Genomic DNA, 23,849 nt, shown 5'->3' with positions numbered 1-23,849 from the left:
TCTGTTTTGAATATTTTAATTCTCTGCCATCATATAATCCTTAGTCTAGGATATTTTCAGCGGCTTCACGCTGATATTATTACTGGACTGACTGCCATAACCGTATCCCTTATAAAAGGTATTCTTAGCACTGTCGTCCCTTCTCTGCTGCAATATTTGACTTTCATCTTTTTGTGCCGTTTCTTCTCATCAGTTGTTGATCTCTTTATCTCAGAGCCTGGAAATAGCTTCAATTCAAAAGCGTTCCCACACTCGGGTGCAGACTTTCAGATTCTTGCTCTGATGACAGACTGCACTAATGAACCATGTTGACTTTTCTGACATTTAAATAGCAGCACATGTTCTCATGCTGCAAAGCAGAAAGGGGAGAAAATCCTTTTTTTCTGCCCATATATATATATATATATATATATTTATGGTACAGCAGCATACCGGCTAGGGTGGAGCTTCAAACCGTTCTTCTGAAGCTTCCCCAGAGGGTCACAGTCAATTAAAGGCATTAGTACAATGACAGACGATGACAGACGATGGTGAGGGAGAGTCTTTACACATGTAGGTGTATTCTGTCTGGGGGGGGGGTCTTTTTGTCCCTCTGTTCTCCTTTATGGCAGGGGTGGGCAACTCCAGTCACTGAAGGCTGGTATCCCTGAATTCATCTTTGGTCCAACCAACCTGAACCGAATGATTGAATTACCTCATTGTGCAGTCAACATTTCCAGTGTCATCTTAATCATCTTCTTACTTGATTAAAGAGTGAAGGTCTGCCCATAATTATTATGGGTCTACTTTTGTTTGGAATATTTTGGGACAAGTAGGTGATGTGAGGAGTTGGTGGAGGTAAATCCAGCTGTTTAGAGTTTAATCTGCCCATGGCTCCCTGCATGTCTTAAGTCGGGTCCTGGTGGAGGAGAAAAAGTTAGCTTTTCTAGGCTTTTCAATAAATATTATTCCTTGTTATTATTATTTTGATTACATTATATATTTATTATTTTATAATTATTACTTTCAGCACTTTTGCTTCGAACTTCATCTTTCTTTTACTGCCTGTAGCACATTGTGTTTACTAATTTAAATGGGGTGGAACCAAACCTGTTTGGGCGTCTTATCCATGACGCACCCAATGTTTGAACTTGCAGTTTGGCCCTTATTTAAATTATTTAAAGATCACGACCAAAGTGTTGTGGCATTTTGGCAAAAACAAACTCTTGTTTGTTGATCTGATCTATCTGCTTTTTTCCATGGACTTCATGCTCCTGTTTGTTCACTAATGCTGTCTAGCAAAGCTCGGACCTTCACAGAGCAGCTGTATTTATTTAATTTAGGGAATTTTAACGTTACTTATACTACTCATTGAGTGTAGCTGTAAAAGCTAAAAAAAACATGTAGCCTTCATTTTCACCTTTGTGATTTCAAAACTATTGCTGGCTGTTCACAAATGATGAAATCTCAAGATGAGATCCTCAACCCTCTTTGCATCTACCGCTTCAGATCTTTCTGTTTTGAATATTTTAATTCTCTGCCATCATATAATCCTTAGTCTAGGATATTTTCAGCGGCTTCACGCTGATATTATTACTGGACTGACTGCCATAACCGTATCCCTTATAAAAGGTATTCTTAGCACTGTCGTCCCTTCTCTGCTGCGATATTTGACTTTCATCTTTTTGTGCCGTTTCTTCTCATCAGTTGTTGATCTCTTTATCTCAGAGCCTGGAAATAGCTTCAATTCAAAAGCGTTCCCACACTCGGGTGCAGACTTTCAGATTCTTGCTCTGATGACAGACTGCACTAATGAACCATGTTGACTTTTCTGACATTTAAATAGCAGCACATGTTCTCATGCTGCAAGCAGAAAGGGGAGAAAATCCTTCGCATTTTCTGCCCAGAATATATATATATATATATATATATATATATATATATATATATATACATAAATAAACAAAAAAACACACGAGATAGGGGAGCAAAGAGGGGCAAGCCATGGGAGAAGGAGGAGGGTGAATGTAGGAGAGGAGTAATCATCTAAAATCGTTAGAGCTGATGGGAGCGGCCTGCTCGGCTCTGTCAAACAGTGACCCACTGGCCCCTGCCCTCGCTGCTTTTATTGATTTGAAACACAAGCACTTTGAATAGGGCTTTTGTTTCTGTGGCTCATTACACAAAATATACCAAAGGCTATAGCCTCTTGTCCTGCTTCTTCTTCAGGCTTGTGAAATTCTCACAAGCTAAATGGTTGTGTCTCTGTCTGTTTCTGTTCCCTCTGTGCTTTGTTCTCATTGACCTTTGCCTCTGCTGCCCTCGTCTTCCTTCCTCCATCAGCGAATGAACAAAGAGGACCTTTTCTTTTTCACTTCTTTCATTTTTCCATGACAAGGAGGAAAAGAGATAACAAACATTTGTGTTTGACTACCTGATGTACAGAATTTATGCTTTTTATCACATATTAAACCATATTCATGACTAAAGGACAGAATTTATTTTTTTATTATTCATGATGAGCTTAAACGGCTGTATGAGGGGAATAAATACTAGTTCTTGCAGAATAACCCCAAATTTGTTTTTATATAAAGCCTTTTCTGTGGTTTAGCAACAGGTTGGTTGTCAAAACAGAAACCTCTAATCCACTTTTTCTTTCCGATTTGTCAGGCTTTATTAGATGAGGCTTTATTTTTTTCACCTTCTCTGAGGAGGCTTTGTTTTCTGAACGGAGAGCTTCTATAAATCTCAGCTAAACTTGTTTCTGCATGCAAGTGGTGATGTGGGCAGTTACTTCAGATGCATTAGTGAAGGGCTGAGGTCTAGTAGGTCTTGTTTTGGAGTCAACGGTCAGAATCTACAGTTTTAAAAATAGATTATTGTATATTGAATTTCTTTAGCAAATATTGTAATTTAATCTGACTACAGTTTTATTATAAGACTTTTAATCAATGTGTATTAAGGGTTTATGAACATACCGTACACCCTACACCTACATACTTTACAAACTCGGTATAGCTTATTAGGCACATTTTAAAGAATATGGCCCACCACCAAACTAGCAGCCGAAAAAAGCATTGGTGACCTTGGAAGAGCTACGGAGATCCAGAGCTTTGGTTAAGGAATATTTTTATATTCCATTAGTCACACATTCAGTGAATTTGTTTTTTACCGAGAGAAAAAAAATCAAGGAATGGTAGAAAATATGTGGATCAAGCTATTCTTGTCAGATGAGATAAAGATTTAATTTAATCTCAGTCCAAACAAGATTCAGTTTTTATGGTTAAATCTTAAAAAATATTATAATAGGAGGAAGACCTTTGCGAGGCTGATCATTTTTGTTATTTTTACGTGTCTCCAAGCTCTGTTATATAAAGGGGTTTGTGTTTTGATTCTGAGAAGGAACAAATCATTTTAACATGTATTTAGATTTGTGTTCCGGCTATTGATAAACCTTTGGAAAGTTTGGAAAAGTATGGAATTTAATTCCAAATTTTCCAAATCTGGATAAATATCTGAATAAAGTTAAAGACATAACCTTTAATATTTTTTATTAATATTTTTATCGCTTCGTCTCTTCCATTTCTCTGTTCTTCTTTTCTAGTATCCTTTCTTCTTGTGTCCTTTACTGTGAAAACTTCTTTCCTTTCATTCTCCTTTTTGGTTCCTCTGTTGAGAGAATATCCTTCCTCGATTTATTCCTGTAATTCATCTTCTTTCTTCCGACCCTTACATCTCTGTGTTCCTTCCTTCCTTGATCCCTTCCTTGTTCCCTTCCTTGATTCCTTACTTGTTCTCTTCCTTTATCTCTTCTTTGATCCCTTCCTTGATTCCTTCCTTCCTTCCTTGAATTCTTCATTCCTTCCTTCATTGATTCCTTGATTCCTTCCTTCATTGATTCCTTGATTCCTTGATTCCTCCCTTCCTTCCTTCCTTCCTTCAGTCATGCATCACCCCTTCTTTCTCTTTTCACCTTGCTCCCTTCATTGCTTCCTTGTCACCTTCCCTTCTCCTTCTGTCTCTTCTGTTTGCAGCATAAAACTAGCCTAACGTAAATTTCTTCCAAACACTAACAGATGAGTCTTGTATTCATATTTAAAAACTGGCCCAGAACCCTGAGAGTTTAAATCTGAACAAATATGAATTTGCTTTAAGTCATTGTGTGACAGCACAATAACCTTCTTCAATACTCATTTTCTTTAAATTCCCATTAACAGAAGAATTTCTTTGGGGTGCAGACACAGTTGAAGACTCGTGTACAGGCAAACAAACTTTGTTATATGAGGGGTTCTATTCTTACCAGTTCTTAATTATTCAGTGTTTGTATTTTGAGGTAGCATCAAACACTTTTAAATATCTGAGAATCATTTAGACAAAGGGAAACAGCCACCTCTGTGGAGCAGATGAGTCTCCCAGTGTGAGAGCTGCTCTGCTTCATCTATTTTTCATCTATCTCTCTCTGAGCTTCCTTTTTTTCTGCCTCTATTCTATAACTCTTCCTCTTACCCCATCGTTTACTGTCATGTTCACCCAATTATATCACAGTGATGGTTCACCTCAAGATTTCAGGGTTTTTTTAGCCTTACCCCTTAAAATTTTCCTCTTAAAAGGACTGCCCTTGTGATTCTACAATCATTTTCAATTTTAAAATGTTATTTTGTTTTACTAGTTGTTGTAAGTTGTATTTTTTTTCAGGATTTTTTTTCTAATCGATGATTAGAGGAGTTTACAAATCAGTGATATATAGACACTCAGGTCTGTTGGAAGCACAGCACAGGGTGTTTCTGTACTTCCCATTGAAATGCTTTCTTAGCCACTGATTAAATCATAGTACCTTATTAATAAGCTTTATGGCAACCTGTTTCATCTCCACTAACTCTTGTTGTTCCTGTTACTGACTTGTTGTACAAGCTTTATTCTGGTGACACCTTAAGACTAAGAAATTATAAATTTTATAACTCCAGAAATATCAACTAAGTAGGGAGGAAGTCATTTAAACTGACATGGATTCATTTTTGAATGAATCCTCCATAATGCTGATCAGAAGAGTTTTGCATGAAAAAGAAACTTGGATTTTTTTTCCAATTCCAGCTCCATCCTTAACCTCCAGCCCTGCTTATTTCACCCTCAGCTGCTCAGTCCTACCCTGACCTAATTCAAACAGAAGTCTGCATCTCAGCACAGCTCAGCTCAGGGTGGCATAGCTGGTAGATCTTAGAATAAAAACATACGCACACACACATCTATGCGCCTACTACATGACCCACGTAAAAACACCTCCATCTGCTAACAGCATTAGCCTTCCTCTATCAGTTTTTTTGGGCACTCTCTGGTTTGTCATGTTTATCCCCCAATAGTTAATCCCTCGGTGCCAAGATTCACCACATTTTATGCTGTCTCAGTGTCAAGATCCTGAAAAAAACTCTTATGTCTAGTTCTAGAAAAAATCCTTAGCAATGCATCTTATATGCTTTACAGTAAAATTATAATTCACTGTATGGATTGGAGTTATTATGTCACTATTAGTCGGGGTTTAATTAAAATTCACACACTGTCAGTTAGAGAGACTTGATGTAAAAGTGGCTCATAATGGCTATGAGGAAAAATTTACGCTTTTGCATTGATTCAAATAAGATTTATCATCAGAAACTACCTAACATTAGAAAACTGTCCCTCCTTTTTTTATATCTGCTATCCTATAATTAAAACTAAATATATTGATGATCCTTGCTGTTCTCTAAGGGTTATGTTAATTTTTTCCACGATTAGGACTTTGTCAAATCCTGTTTACCTCGATGCCTCACTGACACGGGGCCAAATAGGAAACAAGGTTTTACATCTGGTCACCAGGAAGTTGACTTGTCTTTCAGACTAACACCACAAAACCAACTGTTTCTAAATCCCTAAACAAACTCAAACACCTTTTTCAAACCACACTATAAACAAAATGGGAAACTAAACTTCGATTTGCTGTTTTCTGTAATTCTTATGTTGCCATTGCAGTTAATCTGGGTCAGTTTGTCAGCCTTGACCACATACAGTGCAAAATAGTCAAACGACTCCTTCAGCTCTAAAGATTTATTTCTTACTTGATTTTGTAGGATTATCTGATGCCCACTACATATCAAACTAAAATTAACTAGAAACCAGTGTACACAAAGGACCAAAATGAAGCAGGTGTTGGCATAAAACTTTGTATGACCATTACTGGCTAACAGAGAGTAAAGAGGAACTAGCAGCATGATGCGTCTAATCGAATGCACTCCATCAGCTTGTCATTACCACGCTGGAGTTCCTCTAGAAAAGCAGAAGTTTTGTAAGTTTTCTCGGATGCAGAATACAGATATGTAATAACCAGTGTTGTACCTGTTTACCTTTAACAAGAACTAGTTTGAAAGAAATTATACATTTTCATAGTTCACTTCCATATCTCCAGATTCAACTTTAACCAGTTCTCATTTGTTATCACAATATACTTGGAGAGTATAAAAAAAAAATAGACAAACATTATGACACTATTAACAAGTCAGCATACTTAATGTGCCATCAGTTAACATCTGTTAAATTCTCTCTTGGTTCTTTATAACTGTTTAATTTAGTGTGAATCAATTACAAAGCCCTTCATTGAACCTATGACTTATAGTTTTTTTTTTTAAATCATCAAGTTCTTGTAGATCATAATGGCAGTGGCAAGAAAGCATCTCCTGTATTGGTTTGTCTTGCAGTGCATCTGGAGAAGCCTTTGACAAAGGTACTCTGTTGATGTTCAGTCATATGTTGAAGAGGATGACCAGTGTTCTCCTCAGGGATCTTCATTTTATGAAGAATTCTTCTTTGTAGAACCGTCTTGAGATGTCAGAGAGGAGTTTCAAGAGCAAAGCTGACCTTCTCTTTAAGCCTATCAAGCTTCTTTATTTACTCTTGCTTCCAACCTTACAGACAATAGCAGAAGAGACTCTGTACATTAATTTATTAGACATATGCAGCATTTTGCTGCGAACACTAAAGGACCTAGGCTTAGGCTTAAGTACAGTCATTTGTCTCCCTTCTTTTAGATGGAGTCATAGTCTCCACTCTAGTTTGTTTTCCAGGTGAAGTATTTATACTCCTTCATCATCTCCACTTCTTCTCCCATGATTTTAATGGAATGTGGCTTGTTCCAGTTTCTTCTGGAATCTACGGTTACCTTCCTTGTTTTGTTCACATTCATTAGCTCCTTTTATTCAGGATCTTGTCCATCTCTGATCTAACCAACAACTGCAGAGTCATCCCGAGTATTTCTGAGATGAGAGGAATTTGCCTTGTACTGGAAGTCAGAGTTGCACAGAGTAAAAAGCAATGGTAATAGTACTGTCCCCTGTGTTACTCCTGTATAGCAACAGTATAGCAGCCTTATGGCCAATCACATGGCCAGGTGGAGTCTGCTTCAGTTTCTGTTTCGTGAATGATTTTCCAGTAATTTCTTCATTCTTTTTGTGTAAAAAAATAAAAGTTAAGTATTTCAATAAAGTATTGCAAAAGAGTAAGAATAGCTCTTCTGTTACAAATATGTAAATTAGGCAAATATAATGCTTCTTATGAAATCACTAAATGCAAAAACATTTTACATGACAATCTGATTCAGTGCAATCAAATAAAACGATTTAAAGTCACATGCATTTCAAGTTTATCCTAATTTTAAAACAGTTGAAACATGTCAAGCTTATTTTTGCCATATGGTAAAATGTTTTCAATCTAAGGAAGCCAAGCTGATTTCACAGAGGGATTAATTTTGCAGCAATCACTCCTCCTGCATGGTGCAGCATTGAGTCGTTTAATAGCTTTTAGTCGTTACCTTTGCAGTGATCACTTACTATAAGCATGGTAAAGAAAAGCATTACTTCTTAAGATTATACTGAAAACATTGATGATAAAGAGGCAAAAGTTGACCTATTCGGCTGTAGTACATTGTGAAAAAGTGCAATATATCAGCACAAACACTCTACACAAGCTGTTAAACAGAGATAGATGGTTAATGTGAAATGCAGAGGCAGTACCTAGATGGTTGCAATATTCAACCCAAAATAAAAAGACAAAAAAGTAAGAACCTTCTCCTAAATAAACAGGTGGGACATCAAAAGATGTGTATTCTTAAAGGTGCAGTAGGAGAGCAAGCTATAGTTCCAGCAAGCTATATATTTGAACATACACAACCATGCCTCTCCCTTCAGACCACCCCTCGAAACCCCGCCTTGAAAATACATAAACGCTCATGCTGTCTGCAGCGCATCTAGAGCAGCAGGAGCAGTGTGTCTGAGCAGCTGAAGCAGCGGGTCTGGGAGCTGGCAGGGAGACAGGCAGCACTGATGATGCAGAGCGCTATGATCACTCCTCTGAAACAGTTTATTAATAACTAAATTAACTTAAAATGCCGAAATCTGCCGGCGAAACGTTCGCTTTTGTTACCCTGGTGCTTGCAGTTTGGATTTCGTACATGAAAAACGCCTTGCAGCCGCCGCTGCAAACCGTGGGGATGCAACCGGGCCAGAGACTGCAGTTGAATGAGATTGCTAGTGACAGTGCACTGCTGGTGTACAGGGGTCTGAGCGGCTCCGACAGAAATAATATTTTAAGGCAGGATGGTAATCTGACTGCTCTGACGATATTTTCAGGTGGACTTTCTCACTTCAAACTATCAAACGCATCAGACCAACTTTTTCCACCGCACAGCCAGAGCAGCAAAGATGCTTCAGCCATGCATCAGAACTAAACTTGTACAAGCATCAAAAATGAAGCAGCATGGGTGTTTTTACTGCTCCTGCTGCTTTAGGTGTGAACGTTGCATAACAGTGGCTAGCTTCCAGCCATGGCATCCTGCACAAGCACTGGGTGGTCAATTCGATCATGTGTCAGGGTACGCACACAGGGGGGAGTGACAAGCAGACCACCATGATTGACGTGTCAGGAACCTGTCGTGTACAACGGACCATCTTTTGTGATTGGTTGGGGTTATTCATTGATTTCTCACTGTAGCGGGGACCATTTATTTTAGTTTCATTTCCAGACCTTCTATTTCACTGCTTGCTAAGCGGCTGTCGGGAGATCTTTAAGCCACATGGCAAAAATGCATCAGAAAAGATCTCCTACTGCAGCTTTAAATATCTGCAAACCTAAAAGAACTGAAACAAAATTAGGGAGATAGTGTGAAACAATTAGAAAAATGTTGTGCAGATGCATTTTCATTTGATTGCTGATTTTTGGCATATTTGTGGTGGAGTAAATAATGTAGTCTTTCCTGTATTTTTATCGGGATTTTACACACAATTTATGTAATGTTACTATAAGCAATGCTGGTTGTGTGTCTCTGTTATTGATAATCCAATTATGGATTATGTTTAGTTCGTCTTGCTTCTTCAGGCTCTTTCGGTACAGTGAAATTATATTCTGAAGTTCAGGATAGATGGAATGATGGACGGATGACACACTGACTTTAAACAGATACCCCACCCCCTTCCAAAAAAAAAAAAAAAAAAAAACGAAGAAGCAACATAAATGTTTTACAATATTTACACAAAACAACTTCTGTATTAAAAGGCTTTGACAGNATGACACACTGACTTTAAACAGATACCCCACCCCCCTCCAAGCAAAAAAAAAAAAAAAAAAAAGACGTAGAAGCAACATAAATGTTTTATTAGAATAAAACAAAACAACTTCTGTATTAAAAGGCTTTGACAGGAGATGAGATTTTAAACACAATGGAAAAAAACTGAACAGCAGGTTGTTCTAAAGTTTAAGCCAAAAATAATTAAATTCCTTTAAGATTTAGTTTCATGCTAGCCTTAGCCAAGAGCAGCTGGTCAGCTAATCACTACGTCCCCTTGAAGACATTAGACAGAAGCAGAGTAGATAGATATAGAGGAGCTAACCATTTCAGACATAATAAAGACAATAAAGTCATCATAAGTTTATTAAAAGATATTCTCTGATGGACCAGTAGGGAATGGACAGAAGAACATATCAAAATACAATGCATGCTTTTTTCGGTTTATCCTTGGCCGTATTACTTAATTAATCATCACTGAATAGAATGTATTGGGAATAGTTATCAATTTAATTATTTGTTAAATTGATTATTAATTCTTTTTGGTTCTCATTGAAATCTTTATTTGGTGAGCAAATTGTCTTTTCAGGGATCTAAACAAATCTTAATCCTGAGAACAGTCTGAGTTCTTCTTTCTTGCTTTACTTTTTATAGATAGATCCCATAGGAAGGAAAAAAAAGTATCCCGTTTATAAAATTCATTCATTCATAATCCTCATAATTGTATGAAAGAGCTACACCAAATATTGACTTTAATCAGTGTATGACAATGAAAATGAAAATAAATGCTTGTTCAAGAGTTATAATTATTTACTAAGTTATTCTAATCATTATAAGCCAATTATAAATAATTGTTTATTTGCTTTAAATAAAATCTAATAGAATATGTGATAAATGTTCTTGATATTTTTTTTTCTAATAAACAGAAATGTCCCTATTTATAATCAAGTTTTTCATACTGTCCAATATCCATGACAAAATGACAACTAAAATAGGTTTATATTATATCTATTCTATATCAAAATGCAACACACACACCTTGTATTAGATTGGGCTGCATTTTTACATTTGAAGGAAACCAAAGCATGGTCTTTATATGTTTGTGGGCCAGTTTCACAGTTGGGTGTCTCTCAGCTCTGATTGGACCACATGGTCCTTCCCTACATTTCTCTGACCTTTCCACAGTTACCATTTTATCATCTGTTTACAAACCTCCTTGACCATCTTCTCAGCACGACAGATGGCACAGTCCATGCAGTCTGACAAACAGGGATTTTTGTAGAAAAACAATACCGGATTACAAATAAAGAAATATTATTTCGAAGCACACCAAAACAAGATGTCTGTTTAGTATTGTCTCTGGAAAAGTGCTGGTATTGGCACTGGCACCTGAAGCAGATGGTTACCACAGGCTTCCTACCAGCTTTGGCTAAAAGGAAAAGATGCACAGAGGACGATGACTGTTGTTTAAATCTAAGAGGACTTGCAATTATTTTTAATCCAAATGTCGACATTTATTCTGGGATTTTTTACAGCACTATTGGCTGGTTTTTATGGGTAGTAGGCTGATAGGAAAAGGGGTATGAGAGAGGGGGAGAGACATGCGGGAAAGGACGACAGTCCAGATTCGAACCCGAGTCACCTGCGTTTAGGCCTCTATAGATGGGTTGTGTGCCCTAACCACTGCGCCATCAAAGCATGCCTTATTCTGGGATTTTGTAGTAATTTCTATGTATGTACTGGTTTATTTCAAGCAACTAATAGTCAAATTGCACATTATAGATAGCATCTTAGCTAAATGGTTAAGCATATAGCCAAAGACTAAATTTGTTTTTGCATTTTATTCAAAACATAAAGAACAATCAGCCCATTAGCTGCTGTTTTTGACAGGTGGGATTTAAGGCAGACCGTAAACAGAAGTGTTTTGGCCGTCTTGCACATGTGGATTACTGTCTTGTCAACTTTAAATTAGCATGTATCTTATAGCAATATTAGCACAATAGTGTTATGAGAACACACCTTATTGTTTGGATTGTGGCAAATGAGTCTTTATGGAGGATTCAGTGGATATCAGTTGTGTTGTGTGCATATTTTTGTGTGCGTGTGTGTGTGTGTATCCGCTTCCTGGACACACATCCCGTGGGGCTTAGAAGAATGTCCTGTTTGCTGCTGGAGCAGCTCAGTAAATACTGCTGTTTACTTTACAATTTAGCTAAAGCCTTCGCTGGGATTAAGCTCCACGCAAACTCACAAAAATCATCTACAACCATATACAGGAAACACAATGTTTATATATGACATTTAGCAAATAGAAACACACAAAGGGAATCTAGTTGACCAAAAATAGGAAAGGTTTAGTCTGATTAAGAACAGACAGACAGAACAAAATCATAATGCTAGTTTTATGCTGTGTATTTAAATATCTAGTTTTACTGAGAAATGATTTTATTAGACGTCATTGTTTTTCAGCAACTGAAGCAGAATATTTGTCCCAAATCTCTCTCTTTGTGTTACGCAGACGCTATAATCTTTCTTGACAACAGTTTTGTTTCAACGGCTAAATCTGTGTAACATCTGCTACGCTGCATCATCAAAGATTATCTTCTTTGGTTCCCTCTTCATTGGTCAGAGATAAACTATGCTGAACAGGTTTCTTTCATTGTTTTCTAACCCCTGTCCCCAGGCGACAATGCCCTGCTCACTTAAGATGTTTCCTTGCATCTGATTGGTGGATGACAAATAAGATCCAAAATTGTGATGGGAAATATTGAGGAGGTAAATAATCTTGAATCGAGTGTTTTGGAGCAGAGACAGATGTAAAAGTGTAGGACGGTATGACCTGAGGACATAGTTTGGAAGACCCCAGTACACAGGAATGCTAACAACCTGCTTCTAACTGAAATACGTTAGGGTTTACTTCTTCTTTACTGATGTAACAGCTGCACATTTCAAAAACTGCATTGGTGTTAATGTGTAGGACATGCAAAATTGTGTGTCAGACATGCAAAATCATTTTGTTTTACCTAATCAATGTCTCATTTTCGTGGCCCATCAGTATTGACTTGCCCAAACCATTTATGGGGATCTTTGATATCTGGAATCAAGATATTTGCAGAAGGTTTTGTAAATTCTGAAATCTGAGGGATTAAGTGTGGGAGTCAAGACCTTAAAAATTGATTGATTGATTGATTGATTGATTGATTGATTGATTGATTGATTGATTGATTGATAGACTTTATTGATCTCACAGTGGAGAAATTTACTTGTTACATCGGCTCAGTAGTCAAAAAGAAGATGCCAAAAGGAGGAAAAGGTGCATGGGGTATATGCAGTATATACATTGTGTCCACATATATATATATATATATACATACATAACAGCGGAAGTCTCTTATTTAACAGTATGTTGTGCCTCTTAAGGTGTTTTTTCTGAAAGAAGCCTCAGCTATCAGGGAATACCTTTTTTATGATGGGGCACATGGCCTGCAACAATGTTTTGATTAGTGATATATGTTAAGGAATTCCAATATTGCCCAACTGCAGTTTTCTGCAACTTTTGTATAATTATTGTTGCAAGGAAAGAACAGGTTTTGTAAATAGAAAATAATACAATCCAGAAATGAAACTTTGATAAACCTTTTATTAAAAATTTTGCTTTCTCTGATCAAGCCCATTACAAATGCTAGCGCTTGGCGCGCACGCCAAGTCCATGCTGACTGATAGAAATGGATCTTTGCTCCTCACTACAGCTGAAAATCCTGCCATCAAAAGAGAAGAGAATGTGGTCTGTAAAACATATTTTAAAAATAATGCAACTCTTAAAACTCAATCTGAAAAGCAAACATTTGAGAGAAAAAAGGTTGAAGTCTTTTTTTTTAAACATTTCTTTTTTTAAATAAAGAAGAGATATCTATTATAAGCAAATGTTTTTCAAGATTTGAATTTAAACAATTATTTAATGAAAGGAGCACTGTAAATATCATACAATTACATATTTATATAGTAAAACATACTTTTCAATTTCAGCAAGATTTCACCTTATTGAAACATTTAAATAATTTCATTTTATTTCAATGATGAATCATGAATAAATATTTAAGATCATTTATTTGTTGCAATAAGTCACTATGTTCACATTCACTGCTATTAGTTTTTTTTGTGTTCCTTTATTTAGATGCTTTAAAAATTACTTGTTCTTTGTGGTTTTTACACAATCCAACCTGTATTTTTGTCAAAGTACAGCACAGTTCATGATTTTCTTAATTAAATCCACTTTGTTTGTTCCTGCTGTGACTGAAATGGTGCTCTAAAATTATAATTTATCTGCCTCACACGCCTTTTTTGACCTAAAAGCAGAAGTGTAAGACAAAAAAGAAGTGTACCAAAAGATTATGTAACAGGAAGTTAAAAGCACAAAGTTGGGTTATTGTTTAGGGTGCTCTCTTGTTTGTTTTACAGTCAGTATTGACAGAAAAATCAAGTTATATTGCTTGTCTTTCCTTAATTTGTAAGGAATATCTTAGTGTAAGATTTTTTTTCATCATTGTGACATTGATTTTATTCATAAGTGTTTTAAAGCGATGTTTAGTTTTTTTTCTTAAATGTAAAGTGCATTACAAATAAAATGTGTTGTTTTTATTAAGCAATATTTTTTTGTGAAAAATAATGCAATATTCTCTTGTAGAGGTTGTCGTAGTGTTCTCAGGTTTTCTTGAATGCTCTGTGAACCAGAGTTGGACATTTCACCTCCTCTGCCTTTTGGTCTGACAAGGGCTGCATGGAAAATGTCAACAAAAGGCTACTGAGGAATTTGCAGCTCTGACAGCATCCTTTACACAGCTGGATTTTTTCCAGACCTAATGGCCTTTCTGTGACTGTGAAGGTTACTAGATGAGTTGTGACCCAGAAGCTTCACTCTTAGGGTGGTTGTGTTAGCATAAAATAACACTGAATTATTTTCCTCATCGAACTCCAGCATTTAGGTCAGGGCGGTAACTTAACTATATTGATTAGAGTAATAACTACTAGAATCTATACAGTTGATTATATTGGTATACTCAAACATCTTTCTGCACAGCATGGTTTGGCTGAGTTTTTGCTGTTTTTAGCACTGGGAATTGGAAGATTAGTGGTGTGAAGAAGAATGCATTTTAAGCTCTGGTGGTTGTGTTTAATATTAAACTGCAAAACATTTAAATGCTATCAGTTTGCCACAGTTCTATGAAAAAAAGTAACTTTAGATGCATTTTTCATTTTTTTTATAGTTTTTTCTATACAGAGAAGGGTTTCACACACTGTAAGTCAGAAGGTTTCTCTGTTTGGTGACAGTTGGCTTTGTTGCTGTGCAGTCCTTCCTTGTCTGTAAATGATAATGTATCTGTAAACCAACTGACAGGGAGGCTGTGGTTCCCCTCGGCCCACACATACATTTTTAGCTGCGGCTGCTTCGCTCTATTCTCTAGCAGCAGTGTGAATCTTACCTCAACGCTTAGAATGAAATGTTTTACTAAGACAGTAACGTTTTGGAACATGCCTTTTTTTATTTTATTTCTTGGAGTTCCATTCAGTTTGATTTATATTCTGCCTCTATTAAAGCTACAGTGTGTAACAATTACAGGGATATAGTCAGAAATGTAATATATTATACATAACTATGTTATTTATCATCATCTACGAGCTCAGCCTCTTAACCTTAATATTTGCGTTGCCTTAGAATTCGTTATTTATAATTACATAGGAGCGGGTCTCGCAGCCATGGAGGCAGACATCTTTGCGCTACGGCAGCGCAGAGCCAACAAACTAGCGATTGCGAGATCGCCCATTACGCTCGAAAGTAACTACGGCAAGTTGAGAGAGATGAACTGAGACGGTACTGAAATCTATACCCTACACAGAATAATGAAATACTATCTGTAAAATTATCTATGTAAACAAACCTCATCACTTGAGAAGGTAGGTGATGCGGACGTCATGGAAGACATTTTGTCCCGTAACGCTCGCCATACTGTTGGGTGGGAGAAGCGGTGGGGGGGAGATGTTCATGTTGCTGCGGTCTGCAGTCTGGACGTTAGATGTCGCTGAAAATTACACACTGTAGCTTTAAGCTTTTTAAGCACAAGATTAAGTCACTACAATGACGACCAAACTGTTTTAGCTGTGTAAAGTGAATTATCTAAGATGCATCAGATTTTTTTTTTTTACACATTACTATAAAATACAACCATATTTTCACATAAATGTTATCCTCCTTAGGTGATGTTTATTCTTCCATTTCTGCTGTTTTTTATGTAAATGAAATCAAAAGCTGTTTTTTTTAGAAGGTAAAGTTTATTTTTTATCTAAATTTCTTGATCACTTCTATCTTCCTAACTAATGTCCAACTTTTTTGTATCGATCTGACAGCTTGAATGAATTATAAAAGTCCCATGGTGTTAAAATATGGTAAACATTTCTTCTTTTTTCATTTCTGATATGACACCTATAATTGCAGCTTTGAGAATCGACCGATACGATAATGACCCGATACGATTTTAGCAAGAATCATAAATTCTTCTGTCACTTATTCTGTAGTATGTTAGAAAAGGCTTGATCAAGTGATATTATTACAACAGCAATTAAAAACAATGGGTGTAAGAACAACTAACCCATGCAATTTTAATTAATGGGTTATAGAAATTTTAAACAGAAGCAGCATCAGCAATATTAGATATTTTAGATGCAGGCCCATAAAATCAGACCTAGATCAGATTTAATTGCCCAAAATCCCCCCTAGTTCCTTCACAACAAGGTGAGTGATGAAAGTGCACCTTGGGTCAGAAGACCTGTTAAAAACACTCGATTGTTACTGTAAATTTAAATGTAAATTCACAAAAACTGATAAAAAGGCATACCTTGTTTTAACCACGACTGTCCTGTGATTCTCTTCAGTTACAGTATTATGATTTGCTTTGTCAGATAGGCCACATTTATGATGTGAAGCAGGTTAAAACCCTTTCAGTTAATTTTGACCTATAATGTCTTTTTTACAACCAGAATAAAAACATAAAGCTGTGAATTGTGTTACGATGTTGTCTTTCTTTTGTTGATTTTAAAACCTTGTTGGGAACAAAGTAGTTTTTCTTTCATCATATTTGCTCTGTTAAACTTCACTTTTTTAAACATCTGTATGATACATGGATCTGTGCTTTTTCCTTCATTAGAAACTGTTCCAAATGAATATTATTATCTACACAGTTCTAAATGTATACTGGAACAGCTGACACAGACTAGTGTCATTGTGTCTGGGAGCCTCTTATGCAGCTTAAGAGCAATTTAAGTTCTTATATTTTGTTCATCCTAACCCTCAGCCTCCTTATCAAACAGCCTCTTGTCTCCGTTGTGCTACTAATCCCACTAGTGTGGGTGGGTGCACACTGTACACTCTTGTGGGCCAGGAGAATAAGCAGTTATGTCACTCTTTTTACTATAAGTCAGGATTTTTTGGGCTTAAGAGTTTAGTAGAACTGTTTATCTTCATATAGGCAAACTGATAAAGATCTCCAGGCAGTGATACTTGCTGTTCATATCTGATTCTTTTATTTGTTAGTTAGTTGGAAGACAGAAGTACAATGGAAAAAAGATAAATAAATGTATTTTTATGATACACATTTGTGTATCACTGCGTTATGCAATGCTGCACTACAAAGTTGTGTAATAACATGCAGCTCTATTGAATTTTATTAAGAGGCTACATGGTTGGAATTGAGTGAAATATGGTAAACTGGAAAGATGCATTGAGAGATTTATATGATCCATATAAACGCCCTCAAATAAACCAAGATAATGTAGCCATCTAAGTGCTTTATTGCCCATCATGTGAGTCAGATATAAACCCGCAGCGTTGCGTTCCAAATCATCCCACCTGCTAACAGACTCGCCAAAACTTGAATCAGCGTCTCAGAGGCTTCAGGAGGAGGCTAATGTTAAAAATAATCTCTGATTGGCATCAGAAGGCCAAGATTTTAACCAGAACTTTTAGGTTTTATTGGCAAGTTCTCTTGCTCACATTTAAGAACAAATCCTGACTTTTATTCCTTTGTTTTTCTTTTCTTCCCTCCATATTAGGGATACCCGTAAAGAACCCTATCTAAACGCTGGTGTCTGATGGAGGATTTTAAATACTGAACTTTGTGTTTGTGTTTTAGGGGAGCTTTCTCTGAAGTGTTCCTGGCCGAGGAGAAGAAGACACAGAGATTGGTGGCTATCAAGTGCATCCCTAAGAAAGCATTAGAAGGCAAGGAAAACAGTATTGAGAATGAAATCGCAGTCCTGCACAAGTAAGTGACCATTTTCCTTGAACGACGTAAAACATTTAGATATGAATTAAAATGGCCTGAGAAAGATCAGTTTGAGATATGGCTCAAAGTATAAGATACAAGGTCAAGACTGCGCAGTTTTAACCAACAAATCAATGTCAAGAAACCATAGAAAATGAGTAGCAGCAACAAGTTCAATAGGCCACAGTTTAATTCTTTTTTTCAATTGTAGGTATTCTGCTTTCTTTGTTGTAATTGTAGGATTTAATAAAAAAAAATCCACTTTTCCCAAAACTGGGATGGAGGGGAACTTAGATTTTAATTTTCAAACAGCTTTTACAGTAGTAGAATAGAAAAAAACAGTTCACACCTTATGACTAGTCACATGGTATTTGTTATTCAGATATCAATCACAGTGTTCCTCTTCTACATTACTTTATATTAGAGTAAATAACAGTCCCCAATTTCCTTCTTAAGGGATCTGACCTCAGCAGTGGACTGATAGTTATTTTTGTAAACTCATTCTCCACAATGCAAACATTCTGTCTGCGCTGATGAAGATCAACTCACCTCACCATTCTAAATGATTGTGCCGAAACCATAGATCATACCATGACCTAGGTAAAGCATCAATCTGTTTTTCTCAGTCATATGAAAAAATCTGAAAAAATTAAAACATTTTGATGGATTTCACAGCATGTGAAATTCGCTGTCTTTTATCCCAATACCCATGTGGAAAAAATAGGTTAATCAAAAGTGTCTTAATAAATTCAACTCATTCAGACCCTGATATATTTAATGATCTATGTACATTTTAAGATGTAGATCATTCAATTTTTGTTATTCTTTTTCCTTGAATTGGGGTGCTAAACAACATGCATTTAATTTAAAATGCAATTAAAACATCTTGTTTGGATTCACCTTGTTCAAAAAATAGAAATGCTATGTGATAAAATACTTTTGCCTTCTAAAAAAAGCAGAAAAATCAGTTTAATCTCAGTTTGACAATGTATTTAAAATATATATATATTTTTTTACATTGACACAGGAGGTGATTGTGAATTGTTCCGATTTGCACTGATGTGGGGAAATACAGGTCACAGTAAAAATGGCTGATCTACACAGGTCCCTGGTTATTTTTAGAGGTCTTGTTGCCTGGGTTACAGGAGAAACACAATATACAGCTATGATCCCCTCTGAGGTGAAGACTGTGGAATGAGAGTGGTGGGGGTCAGCTCACAGCTTAGACACAACTGTGACAAATTAAAGAAATCTGCAGTAAACACCGCTTGAGAGTCCTGTTTGGCTCTGTGGGATGTTTATATTGACTCATGCAAAGGCTTCATTACTCATGTTAACGCTTAATGTCTCCATATATCACAGAATGGGGGGGTTACATGTTTGCTTGTGCCATCCCATCATAGCTGAGCAATAGAGGAGAAAATGATTGATGAGGACCAAAAGGAGTTCTGCTTTACTAATTGTTGACTTTTTTTTTTTAACAATATATTTAGGTATAAAAAAAATCAATTATTCTATTTCTTTAAAGAAAACATAAAAAATAGGTTGTCAAAATTTTTTGGCGACATGGACATGGCTTGAAGATGTTCCTGAATGATGAGAATTAATTGGTCCATCATCACTACACATCAGAGGTTCTCCTAAAGGTTTTTTTCTCCAGGAGGAGAACATTCAATATACCTGAAGAGCATCTGTACAACAACCTTCCTCGAAGCGAAGCCTACTTCGCATCACAGTTTCATTCATTTTTGTTGAAGCTTCACAGCTTTAATTTAACGCATGACAATAGACTGTCAGGAAGAGAAGCGTCTCTGAAACTGTTTTAACTTTGCACTTTTTTCTTCAGGAAGTAGCTCAGAATTCTTTATGAAGAAATCAATCAAAATAATTTTATATTTGCTAGTCAGCAGTAGTCTGGTTGTGCAAAAAAGGGCGATAGTGGATTTTTTTTTTTTTTTGCAGAACACATAGCCTAATTAATATTGTCTATTAACCTAAAGCAATATTCATGGTGTGGTTGTTACATGTCAGGTACGCCGATGGTTGCCTTACAGTAGAACTGCAGTCAGTCCCTGGACTGGCATGGCTATCACTGCCCCTACATAGTTAGGGACAAATTTCCCAATGGGATCAGCTTCATAGTCATGGTAGGACACTTCTTTGATTTTATTTATTTTGCTCAGGCTACTCGTAATCCCACAGCCCGCCTAATGTTGAATGGGCAATATTACTGCCATTACGGTTAATATATAGTTGAAATTTTACACATTCAATAATTAAATGTCAGAGGATGGTATGAGGAGATGGTCATTTAAGAAGGGGGATGATTTTTAGGATTTTTTTAAGAAGTGGGATGCCATCCCCCTTCATCCCCCCTTAACTCGAGTACTAGTTGTCAGAGTAGTTATGGATCTGTTTTGTTACACACTGGTGGGAAAAAGTGTTTTCCTTCTTCTAGATGTATTTTTTGTATCTTTTTGAACATCAGACAATTCAAATAACTGTCAAAGATAGCGCTAATTGTAGTTTTGAAATTAAATCTACATGGCCATGTGTGGAAGTGATTGCCACTGTTAAATCACAACTTATTTGGTATTTATTAGAACTAAGTTTCCTTTCTTTAGCTACACCCACAACTGAGGACCTCCAAATCTGTTCCCACTAAATAAAATCACTAAAAAAGGACCTGCCTTGAAAAGTACACTGATAGATTCTTTACAGCTAGACATCATGCTGAGATCCAAAGAAATTCAGAAACAAAAGAGAACGACTGCGATAGAGATATATCAGTTAAGGGTTTTAAAGCCGTATCTGAAGCTTTGGGACTCCAGCGACCGCAGTGACCACACTTTCCAGCCATTTGTTTGTGATCTCAAAATGAAACCAACTGGGGTTCTGCAACAACAATCCAAAATACAACAACAAATCCATTACTAAATGGCTAAAACAGCCAAAAAAATTTAAAATGAACACCTCAGAGTAGCCCTGGATCCTACTGAGATGCTGAAGCATGATCTTAAAGTGTGGCTGGAATAAAACAATTGTCCATGCTGTAAAAGATCACAAGTCATAACAAACGTTGATTGCCTCCTAAACCAGTTATTAAGGTTTAGGAGATCAATTTTCACACAGAGCCATATAGGTCTGAATAAACCTTAATTTGGCTAAAAATAATGTAGCATTACTGAAACTGAGCGCAAAACTGCTGCTAAAGAAATGGTCAATGCTTGCTTTTGTAATGCAGCCACTGGCTCTGAGGATATTTTTGTTTTAGGAAGAAATTTTGACTAGTGATGAAAAAGTGTATCATATTAAACATGATTAAATTATTATTGTCAAATTGTCAACCAATTTAGTAATTGATTCAATGCAAGCTGGAGATAAACAGACTCTGAAAAATGCCATTAACTAAAAGAGCAACCGACCCAGAGCATTAAATATGCTTAAATTGTGAAAAATATCTAAACATTTTGCACGTGCATGAAAAACTTTTTTCTGTAAATATGCTAATTCTGAACTCCTCAAGTGCAACAATTAATTTTAAGTTATCTCTTAATTCTTTAAGGAACCATTTGACATCTGATTATTAATTGATTAATAGGGGAAAAATGGACAGATTAATCCATTAGCAAAATAGTCCTAGTCATAGCATAATCAAAGTCCTGATTGCAACATTTCACAACCTGAGGTAGACTTTTCTATGTGCCATAGATCAATGTATTGCTAAATAAGCCAAGTGCACCAAAGCTTGAGGCTTTCGGCTACTGGTAATTGCCAGGCAGACTCCTCTGGGATATTCCAATGTTTCTGGAGCAGACTTTGTTCAAAGCAGACCCCTGACCATGTTTAAACTGCTGCTACCATGTTTGAGTCTTCATATTGCCAATTGCTGTTATACCTTTTGTACCATGCCATCCAAAAAGTTCAATTTTTTGCTTTGGATTTTGAACCCTTAAAGGATGCTGTTTTTGCTCATTCCCCTCTAGTTTTTGCTGAATAATGAACCCTTTCCTTTCACATAGGCATCAAGGTTTGCAGCATCTTCATGCTCTTTGTTTTATTGCTGTACCTTAGATCCATTATGATGTATAGGTGTAATTTAGATGGGCCATCACCTGCTGTGGAGGTTCACTATGAGCAGTTTTAATTTGTGGAGAATGGCTTTCACTGTGGTTCACAGGAGCCCCAAGCACCTTAGAAATGACCTATTAAAACCAGACTATTGGATTTTACTCATAACTATTTTAGTTCTTGAATATATTTAGTTGAAAGCATTTCCTTTTTTCTCTAAGTTCATACCTAGACGGTCACCCCAGCCCAGAAATTCAGCTGAAATGCAGAATATTAACCGAATGCTTAAGCTCTTATGAAGCCACACGTGACTGATCTCTCTGAAGTATTAATCTGTTACTTATCCTGGACTGAGTCCATCTCTCCCTCAACAGTGTCCTAAACAGTTGAATGAAGGTGTCCATGCACCGTTACAATCTGGATGAGTCACTGCTGTAATCCAATGTGAGCTGGAGCTGACCCATACAGAGTTCCCTTCAGTACATCTCGTACATGTGGCTTTGTGCTCGGTGCACACTAGTCTTTCCCGACTGTCTTAATTTAGTATCTCGACTTTGTAATCAATATGCAGCGCGAACAGCGGCCTATAAAAGTGTTCATATCCTTTAGATTTCTTCACCTTTTTCATGTTGCAATCACAAATTGCAAAGAGATTTTGCCGGGGAGTTATTTAATTGACAGAGTCCAAAAAAGTGAATAGTTATAAAGTGGTAGGAAATAGAAATATTATTTTTTTTTTCAAATAAATAAAAAAATTTAAATGCAAATACTTTTTTTTTTAGCAAGCCCTTCTAAATTGTTAATAGAACCATGTTAGGCTTCAGTTACAGCTGCAAGTCTTTGATTTACAGACAGGTAACTAAGGATTTTCACTAATTCTTTCTTATCTCACTCAGGCAGATGTTCACATCTGTGAACAGCAGATTTCAGATCATGCAGCAGATTGTTCTTTGGTGGAAGTGGTGCGCTGAGGATGATGTGTGGTGTTAGTTTTCCTTTTACATATGTCACTTTGCATATACGTAGGCCAAAATGTGCATCTTTTCTCAAATGATTGCTGTGCCCCATAGCATGGTTAGTTATCCCAAACAAGATGTTGAAGGCTAACTGCCTAGCATAATTTGGCTGTGCCTCAAATCTTTTTTGCTTTTGTCCCTCTATGGATGCCTAATAATAGCTGTCTAATACCGGAGCTGTAGATCTCTCCACAAAACAAAAGGCTATTTAACCTTTTCTCTGGTTAATACTTTTCTTGCCTAGCCTGTTGGTTTAGGTGGACGCCCAAGTTTCTAAAGTCATATATCCTTTACTTGCCTATCTGCTGTCTTATTTTGTGTTAATGATGTGAAAATTACAATCCGTTGCTGTTGAAACCACAAAACAGCTGGCTTTATATGGAAATTGAATTACAGCAGGAATGTATCAACTAATTGGGTGACACCTGAAAAATGGTTGCCTGGTCAGGATTGAACTAAAGGGTATCGGGGTAATATGCTCAAGATACAGATGCTCCACATTAGTAGTAAAATAAAATATTGATTCTTTCAAATATCAAGTTATTTTATTAGACAATATTTGTAATGGTTCAAAATACAAGTATCCCAATGGATCTTAAAGGTTACAATGATATTCATAGGAAAACAATCTTTTTAGTTTTTTAGTTTTATATAACTATTAAACCTCCAGCCTCTAGTAGGTAGCACCCTTTCTCATTTTTTCCAGAGAATTATTATTATAAAAATCACAATATATTGTCTTTGTTAATGTAGTGGGATAAATTGAATCGTGACGTGTATCGAGATACGTGTCATATCGACAGATTCTTTTAGTTATGAATCTGGGCCCTGCCCGATACTGGTATCGGTATCGGCGCAACACTAGTTTTAAGATTGACAGCTTTA

The 23,849-nt window shown here is 36.4% G+C and overlaps 1 protein-coding gene across 2 annotated transcripts in view; it reads left to right on the top strand.

Moving 5' to 3' along the window:
• Positions 1-23,849, top strand: part of LOC107103659 (calcium/calmodulin-dependent protein kinase type 1-like) — a 60,286-nt gene that overhangs the window by 24,980 nt on the left and 11,457 nt on the right. For both annotated transcript variants that reach the window (XM_015403448.1, XM_015403447.1), the window contains exon 3: positions 17,746-17,877. In XM_015403448.1, coding sequence (XP_015258934.1) covers positions 17,746-17,877 — 132 coding nt within the window. The remainder of the gene's footprint in view (positions 1-17,745; positions 17,878-23,849) is intronic.

The sequence above is a fragment of the Cyprinodon variegatus genome, unplaced genomic scaffold (genome assembly GCF_000732505.1).
Source record: "Cyprinodon variegatus isolate N-32 unplaced genomic scaffold, C_variegatus-1.0 Scaffold1500, whole genome shotgun sequence".
Lineage (NCBI taxonomy): Eukaryota > Metazoa > Chordata > Actinopteri > Cyprinodontiformes > Cyprinodontidae > Cyprinodon > Cyprinodon variegatus.
The sequence above is the reverse complement of the archived record's forward strand: the minus strand, read 5'-3'. Positions and strand labels throughout refer to the sequence as shown.